The sequence below is a fragment of the Aulonocara sp. 'chitande type north' Nkhata Bay genome, linkage group LG2, assembly GCF_057382095.1.
Source record: "Aulonocara sp. 'chitande type north' Nkhata Bay isolate Kocher_YH1m ecotype deep benthic linkage group LG2, A_spYH_male_GT1.1, whole genome shotgun sequence".
NCBI lineage: Eukaryota > Metazoa > Chordata > Actinopteri > Cichliformes > Cichlidae > Aulonocara > Aulonocara sp. 'chitande type north' Nkhata Bay.
This window is the reverse complement of record NC_141345.1, coordinates 10,211,137-10,220,114: the sequence shown is the minus strand read 5'-3', so window position 1 is coordinate 10,220,114 and position 8,978 is coordinate 10,211,137. Positions and strand designations below refer to the sequence as shown.

General features: G+C 45.5%; 1 protein-coding gene across 3 annotated transcripts in view; it reads right to left on the bottom strand.

Moving 5' to 3' along the window:
• Positions 1-3,882: 3,882 nt before the first annotated feature.
• The window catches only part of htr4 (5-hydroxytryptamine receptor 4), a 163,019-nt gene continuing 157,923 nt past the window's right edge, over positions 3,883-8,978 (bottom strand). For all 3 annotated transcript variants that reach the window (XM_086305002.1, XM_086305003.1, XM_086305001.1), the window contains one exon: positions 3,883-8,390. In XM_086305002.1, coding sequence (XP_086161128.1) covers positions 8,303-8,390 — 88 coding nt within the window. In that variant the 3' untranslated portion in view covers positions 3,883-8,302. The remainder of the gene's footprint in view (positions 8,391-8,978) is intronic.

Sequence of the window (8,978 nt, the reverse complement as noted above, 5' to 3'; positions counted from 1 at the left end):
ACAGACAGCAGTTCACTGAGGTCATTAAAAAAGTCTGTGCAGTATTTGGGAGGCCTGTAAACATTAAGAAACACAACTTTGGATGGGGCCTTCAGCTGTAAAGCCACATATTCAAAAGACTGAAAACTTCCAGGAGATAGCTGCTTACATTGAAATGATTCATTAAATAAGACAGCAACCCCTCCTCCTCTCCTGCTCGCCCTGACCTCACTGATAAAACTGTAGTTAGGAGGGGTCGTCTCGATGAGAACAGCTCCACTGTTACTTTGGTCCAACCAAGTTTCAGTTAAAAACATAAAATCAAGGCTGTGCTCAGTGATTAAATCATTAATTAAAAATGTTTTCCCAGCTAAAGATCTAACGTTTAATAAAGCCAACTTAAGTGTTTTAGAGGTATTACTTGTCCCCTCGTGTTTGGGAGCAGTCTGTGGCACACAAGGTATGTTTACTATGTTTAAAGATCTTTTAGAGTGCAGCTCTCTGTGTTTTGACCAGGCCACATGTCTCCTGTCACCTAAAAGTACAGAAATTTTAAAACCTTCTAGTAAACAGGGTCCCAGCTTCTCCTGGGAAAAGTCATCACTGCCATAATCCTCACAGCCCGGACCCTTCACACATCACGCATCAGACTGCGGAGACAGGGCATGAAGGTGGTAAGGAGGAACTAAGGGGGGCGAGGCTGGGCAATGTGACTTCGATTGCTCTGTTGAGGGTGGGGCTCGATGGCGAACCTTTGGCCGCTCTGGTGGGGGGTTTATGGGGGACAAAAAGGGATTGGGACGGGGGGTAGATCTGAGCCCAGCATTGACCCGCTCCATCATCTCCTCAGTGAATTTCAGGTGTGGGGAGGAGGGAGAAAGGGAGGGGGAGGAGGGTGATGGCCTGTCAGGGGTTTGGGGGACTGGGGAAGGTCGTGGTCCCTTGTCCTGGTCGTTGGTGTTGTTGAGAGAGTTGGAGGCAAATAGGGACCCCTCTTCTTGCCTTAGATGTCTCTCCTTTCTGAGGCTCTTCCTCAGATGCCATGGATGTCTCTCCTTTCTGAGGCTCTTCCCGGGTGGGGGCAAATGGAGCTCCTCCTCAAGGTTTCTGCTGGGCTTTGTCTGTTCTTGGAGTACTGTTTGTTCCTCTTTATGAGATAACTCCTCGTTTATCTCAGCCTTGGCACCAAGCACGGATGGATGACGTATGGAATAAAACAAGTTGGAGGTGAACAGTTTCACCCCTGACTTGTTAAAATTAAATCCATTTGCTTTGAACAGATGCCTGCGTTCCCAAAAAATATTAAAGTTGTCGATAAAGTGCACTGAGTGGTCAGCATATGCTGATATAAGCCATTTATTCAGTGTAAACAACCTGCTGAATCTCTCGTCTCCTCCTCTGACCGGCGGTACAGGTCCACTGATGAATACAGCTGCATTCAGAGAGTTTACAGTATTTAATAATCCAGTAAAGTCCCGTTTCAGAACCTCTGACTGTTGTTTGGACACATCGTTTGACCCTGTATGCAGAACAATGTTTGTCACACTTGGATATTCATCTGCAATTTGAAGAATTCTCTCCTTCAGGTTGTTGACCATATCGTTAGGAAAGCAGAGGACTTTAGTGTTCTTACCGCACATCCTTTGTACATCCTTTACGGCAGAGTCACCCACAATCAGAGTTTCAGGCCTAGCCTTTAGCTTTCCCTGTGGCCTTTCACTTTTCAACAGATTTTCAGACCTTATTTCGCTGCTTTTAGATGGATGGTTGTCCGATATAGATCCAGGGTCCTTTGATAGTGGAGCAAATCTGTTCTGCAGTTTCACATTCAGTTGAAGGGTTCTAACTAAGCATGCTGACCATCCAAAGCAATAATATAAAGTTAGAAATAAAATACGTTTGTGCTACATTCAAGAAAATTCCAACGATTAAAGCGAACCTGGAACCTCTGGAGCTGAACACGAAGCAGTGCTGAAGCTCTAAATCAGGGGTGTCAAACTTCAATGAGCTGTGGGCCACTGCAGGCACTGTTGTCTGATTAGCCACTGTAGTGTCCAAGTCGTACAAAACAAACATCCCAAACAAGAAAACACCCATAAATATTTCTGAAAATGTTTTGTTTTTTTCAAATATAACAAGACAAAACTGCAAACATGAATGCAGATTTTAACTAAATGAAGCCTTTCATTGAACTACCAAATAAACACATTGTTCCTCTCTGTCTGTCCAGACCACAGCTGGATCCACCTGATCCAGCTGTGGTGCCTTCAAAGACACAGCTGTTTAACCCCACTGTTGATCATGTTGTTTGATTCAGAGAACTCAAGAACCTTTGTAATAACTGTAACTGTAATGTGATTACTTGATCTAGTGTAATAACACCATCGCCAGCTCTGTCATGTGACCTGTTGAGATGATCTAACTAAGCTGTGGGTGGGGGGTTAAAGTCAACACCCCCATCATCTTTGTTCACACGCAGCGTGTCCTCATGAGCACAGGGTCTGTGGGTGGAACCGCAGCCTCAGATTTACAACCAAGGGGTGGCTGTAGCTCAGGTGGCAGAGCAGGTCAGCCACTAATCAGAAGGTCGGTGGTTTGATCCCAGGCTGCATGCCAAATATCCTTGGGCAAGATACTAACCCCATGTTTGCCTACTGGTGGTGGTCAGAGGGCCCGGTAGCGCCAGTGTCTGGCAGCCTCGCCTCTGTCAGTGCGCCCCAGGGCAGCTGTGGGTACAATGTAGCTTGCCATTGCCAGTGTGTGAATGGGTGAATGACTGAATGTAGGGTAAAGCGCTTTGGGGTCCTTAGGGACTGAGTAAAAGCGCTATACAAATGCAGGCCATTTACCATAATTATGAGACAATTTCATCTTACAGAGTAAGATGACCTGAAGAAAGTAACTAATTACGTTCTTCAGTGAGTAATTAAGTATCATACTCTTAAGAAAAGTAAAGAGTAATTAGTAATCCATTACCCCACACCTTGGCTATGACCATTAGTGAGTCCTCTGAGGGGACAGCTGGGACTCTTAGGCCAAAACAATAAGCACGCCTGACCCTCTGAGCTCTGCTACACCTGCACCTGTAGAGCTGGATGCACAGGTGTGGGAGATGCACGTGTGCCGAGCCCGGCCGAAGTATCACATGTCCACTGGCATCCATCTACCTGAGTGTACCTGCAGCCCTGAGCACGTCTCATCGGCACTTTAAGGATAACTTTGAACTACCTGAGGAAACTTTTTTGGATAAAATTATTAATATAAACGTTCATAAGAGAGGGGCGATTAAAGAAATCTATGCTATATTATTAGATCTTCAATCTCCTTCTCTCTTCATCCTTAAAGCACAGTGGGAGAGAGACCTTGGGATGACTATAACAGATGAACTCTGGCAATCTTTTCTCCGGAGGGTACACTCTTCTTCGATATGTGCCAGGCATGGGCTCCTTCAATTCAAGGTCCTACACCGATTACATATCTCCAAGGAAAAGTTAGCCAAGTTCTATCCAGGAGCTGACCCTCTGTGTAACAGATGTGAAGCAGAAACAGGTTCGCTCCTTCATACCTTTTGGACATGCCCCAATCTTCATAACTATTGGGTGTCTATATTTAACACTCTGTCAGAGATGTATAACGTTAAATATGATCCTTCTGCTCTAACGGCTATCTTTGGGGTGATACCTCAAGACATCACTTTGCCAAAATGCTATTCGAATTCTATTGCCTTTGCTTCACTTATCGCAAGGCGCCTTGTACTTTTAAGATGGAAGCAGGAAGCTCCTCCCACACATGAACAGTGGCTTGCAGAGCTCATGAGGTTTTTACATTTAGAAAAGATGAGATATACACTGGCAGGTTCAACCACCAAATTTCTTAAGGCATGGAAGTCATTCCTGATGTACATGGAAACATTTAAAATGACCACCTTATCATGACCGGATGCCATATCTCTATATCACTATCATAGTTAACTGTACACTGAATGTCCCTTATACATTTTATTTTTATATTTGTTTGTTGTTGTTTGTTTGTTTTTTTTGTTGTTTTGTAGGGGTTTCTTTGGTTTGTTTGTTTGTTTTCCTTCTCTATTTCTGTTATCTTTTGGGGTATTGTAAATACTGAACAGCAAAATACTGTATGTTCAATGTTTTGTTGTTAACATGCTGCTGTGACTGAAAATAAAATTTATAAAAAAAAAAAAAAAAGGATGACTTTGGTTTAAATGGTAAAACACTGAATGAGAAAGCAGAAGTGAGCAATACTTCCATTCATCACTGACTAGTGATGAAGTCTTGTCTGGGCTTTATCATCAAGTTTCAGTTCGCTAAACTGAAACTTCATCTTTATGAGCTTCACGTATCAAAAGGAAAGCGAGCTCGGCGGCGGTAACGAAGCGCTTTCATTACGTTTCGATCAGTCGACTGATGCCGTCTCTGTGTTCAGACTCACAAAGAAAATCAACAGCAGGCTTATCAACGTTTCTTTAATTCTCCTTTATCAGAACTGTCACATAGCAACAGAAACAAAGTCATACATATGTCAGCTCCCTGAAAGAGAAGCTTTTCTGCTCTTTTAATACATGAAAATACCCATTTTGTTCTGTCAAAATAAATACTGAAGAGTTTTATAAAAGTCATTTTGTCTCCTTTGGACAGGTTATGGGAGTTATATGTTTAGTTTATATACACATTCATGCTGCAGGCTGTGAACAGAAGTTAAAGAACCCGTCAGAGGTTTGACGTGATTCAGAGAAAGAGGAAGACGCACCAGACGTGCAGCTGGCAGCTGCTGTTCACATCCTGCTGCATGCATACATTCTGCACTCTGCTGGAAGTCTTTATCCTGATTCTGTCAATGCCATCAATGAAAGATCCAGCTGTGTTTCCTATAAAGCAGGACTTGGACAGCAGCCATGAAATGCTGGAGCATGTGGGGGGCGTCCTCCGCCTGCTCTGCCGAGAACCTTGGTCCCAAGATGATGTGTGAGCTCACGAAAGCAGAACCTTGTTGATCGCGGTGGATAAACTGGAGGTTATGAACACACTGAAGGTGTAGTGCAGTCACAGCCCCTCAAGATAAGAAGATTTGTTGTGATTTTGTGTTTCTCTCTCTAAATGCTTTGAACAAGCTGAAATTTAACTCATCTGTTTCCTTCCTTTAACCGCAGGAACAAACTTTGTGTGGCCAGATTAATAAATACCCACTACATCCTGCTGCTGCCTGTGCTTTTAGGCTCTAGTGAGAGTAGAAACAGAGAGTAGAAACTGACCTCTGTAGTCACAAAGCCAAACATTAAATGAGCTCCTCTGCAGAACTCTGAGTGTGAGCATGCAGTGTTAATCCAAGGCTGTCGTCAGACTTGATAAGACCTACATGTTTCACACGTGGAGGTGTTTCCAGTTTGGCTGCATATCCCTCTGGCCTCACACTTGCTCTCCAAACAGACAGGTGATGCTTTTGGTCTGTTTAAAAAAAACTGTCCCATTAGAGTTTTTAAAGGTTGGAGAGCCCAGGTTTCCAACACACACAAGGACGGGCACCGACTGATGTCACAGAGAGACAGTTAAAAGGAAGACTGATGATTCAGAGACACTGTCTGCAGGGATGTTAGCGAGGGACGGATCAGCTGCTTAAAGCCAGAATTCACTTTAGAAGGAGGCGATGCTGCTGCTCGCCAACTGGCTCGGATTATCTTGCCCGCACGCTTCATGTCACCGATGCTCAGAACACTGGACGACTTAAAGATCAGCTGTGTGAGGACTCTGGTGCCACACTCATAATAACAATAACAATAAATGAGAAATCATTTTGAAAAACTGCACACTTCCTGTTTGGGATCCACATCAGGAACAGTTCAGGAACTTTTCATGACAAAAGCAGCTTTGAAGAATATTTTCTGTTTGCTAAAATCTTCACGGCCCTTTACGAACCTTTTGCCCTGCTCTCCCGCTCTCAGGGGCACTGGCACAGAAACAGGCAGCCTGGGTTGGAGCTGCACCTTCAGAGAAGCGAGCAGTGAGAACAGCATCTGATCCGGTTACACGAAATTACTCCAAATTGCAAAGGATTGTGGGCAGAGGTGGAACGCGTCTGAGCCCTGAAAGCCAACTGCTTTTCAATTTTGGAGAATCGATTGCAAGTACATTATGAACCGAGGTCTAACCACGGTCTGGGCACGCTGTTTTCTCATAAATTCTTATGAGTTGGTGTAAACACGGAACAATGAGGCCTTAATTTCAATGTCTTTAACATTTAAAGTGATTCTCGAGTCCACAGATACGCGTAGGAACAAAACACGCCCGCGTTACCGGCCTCGCCGTGCATTTGCAGGCCAAAGCATAACCGAAAAACTGTGTTTATGACCACGCTCACCATCTGCACATATCCAACTGCAGCTGACATCCACCCGTGTGCCGGAGCAGCACGGGTGGATGTCAGTCTGGGAAGTTGAACGTGGTTGGATATTTCCACTTAGCCATCTCTGATGATGAGTAACTACCTTTCCGTGTCAAGAGCTCCTCGTCTGTCTTTGTGTTGCAGCATCAGCGCTCAGCAGTGTGTCCCTCTGATTAAGAGATCTGAGAGGACTGCTTGCCTCTGCCTCTGTATGACATCAGCCTTGGTCTCTGAATTTTGTTGCTTTACAGATATCTTTTCATTAACAGCTCTGTGCAGTGAGAGGAATGTTTTTATCAGCAAAAAAAGAAGAGCCAGAAACAAGAAGTAGAATTAGCTGAATGTGAGAGGCGAGCCTGCTCCAATGTTAAACTTTCATGTTTGCTCACAGTCAAACCTTCAATCGTTTTTTTGTGAAGAACATTTTGACCAAAAGAGGACCACAAATCTCCACAGTAAGCAGATACTAAGCAGCCCTGGAGTGACCTGGGTTCGTTGGACTGTCACGACCACAATGTTAGCAAAAAGGGCCAATTTAAATCAGCGGCAGAGAAGATTAATTTCATCATTGTCCCGCCAAAGCACAGGATCTGCCTCTGGAACGTGCTTCTCTTTCGCCTCCTGCTATTTTCTAACGCTGTGTGTGTTTTGGAGCTGGGTCACCATTTAACCGGGTGTGTCAGACCTGCCACCGACTGTAAAATGAAGATGTACACGTCGCAGAGCTGCAGTTCGAGCCTCACATGCCCAAGTCTCTCAGCCACCTTCAGCACAAGTGAGGGTGATAGGGGACGAAAGCAGTGACATTCATGCTCTGGTGAGTTTACTTTTAACCGGCGTCCAGCGTGTCGTAGTGCTCAGAGACTCTAGAGGTGCTGGGCCGCGTAAAGCTTCCTCGACTCGAGGCCTTTACGCACCGAGCGCGTTGCAAAAAACGAAATTTGGAATTTTTCACATGCTGCGATTTGTTACCAAACGCAGCGATCCGATTGGTCAGACTCAGTTTAATCTGGAAAAACAAACGGGACAAATTCATCGTGTGAAATGACACGGCTGATGTGTGACAGCCTTTAAGCCGATTTCTTGTGCTAATGAGAAAAAACACAACAGCAGCAGCAGGAAGAGTCCTGCATGGAGGCACGCAGGGAAACAGACGTGACTGCGAGCGGTCGGCTTGTTCAGGTTTCATGAGTGCAAATGCTTGTTTATGCAGAGGGGACGTGGTGCGTCAGGGTGGGATGGATGTAACACGGGCTGAATCCCCTTTGAGAGCCTCACAAACACCTCTGACAACACCGAAATGACCAACACTTCCAATCACTCATTGCAGCTCTCACTGTGGAAGAGAGACAATCACTCAGATGGTGGCGTATGAGCACAGCAGCCTCTGTAATAATGCACTTGGACAGTTTAAATCAAGGCTTAAATGCAACCTTATGCTCTCGGCCGAGTGAGGATTCATGAGACTTTGTGTGGATATTCGGAAAAAGCAGTTAGAAACTGAAACACTTGGTTTAAAGGCTCATTTACAGGGACATCGTGGAAACAACGCAATCACAAACGGGTCCGTTGAGTGTCATCGGAAAGCTTTGGCCACATGATTCACTTCCAAGTCATTAATCACATTCTCCTACAGACGCCACTGCCATGTGTGGTGGCCAGCGGCCCACTGATGACATCGCCGTCCTGGTTCTGCTCAGTGTCATCTGGCCTCTGCAGACGACAGAACCAATGCGACACAGCGCTGGCTTTATATGCTCGCCTCACGGGCGGGTCAAGTCTCGGCAGAGCTTTGAAACCAGATGGCCCACTGGCAGTGCCCCGCCCCTCTGACACACCGCTAAAGTCCTGCTGGGCTCTAGATTCGTAGCATCGATGACGGATTTCAGCTCCAGATGTGTGAAGGCGGCGGTGTCCGTGCCGTTGGTCACAAGCAGGACTCGTGAGACTCTATGTGGGTGTGCAGGGACTTCTTCTCCTGCTCTGAGTGGTTCCCATTGTGGAGCACACAATACCTGAAAACACAGACGGAGGGAGTTAATTTAACAGGCAGAAAGAAGCAGCCTCCAAAATGACAAATCTGTTCCACTATTCACACAGCTTTCAGTGTCTGCTGAGGAGCACGTCACGGCTGTAAGACCATTCAAATAAGCAGAATACGGAGAATAAGGAGCGCATCGAGAGGAGGAAAGAGCTTTCAGTGAGTCTGTCTGAAACACTAAACCAGCACACATGCACAGGCTTCTGCTTTACTGTTGCATTTATGCTGAAAGCTGACACTGACTGGGCCACCACAAAAATCCATGAGCTCATCGGAGCAAAAGTGAAACACCTGAAACGTGAAGGAAGGGTCTGAATGAGAAGTCGGAGCTGAGTGGATGAGATAAGTGGTGTGGAGTTACATTAAACCATCTGCAACCTGACCAACACTCAGAGGAGAGGACGGGAAACCCGAGCTGGACTCAGATGAAGCAGCTCTGGGACTCCAACACAAATAAATAAGAGCAGTCACACACAAAAGGAAAAGGCACTTTCTAATTAAAGAGAGAGGGACGTCAGACCGGGGAGTGATCTCAGCTAACGCCTTTTATCGTTGTCATAAT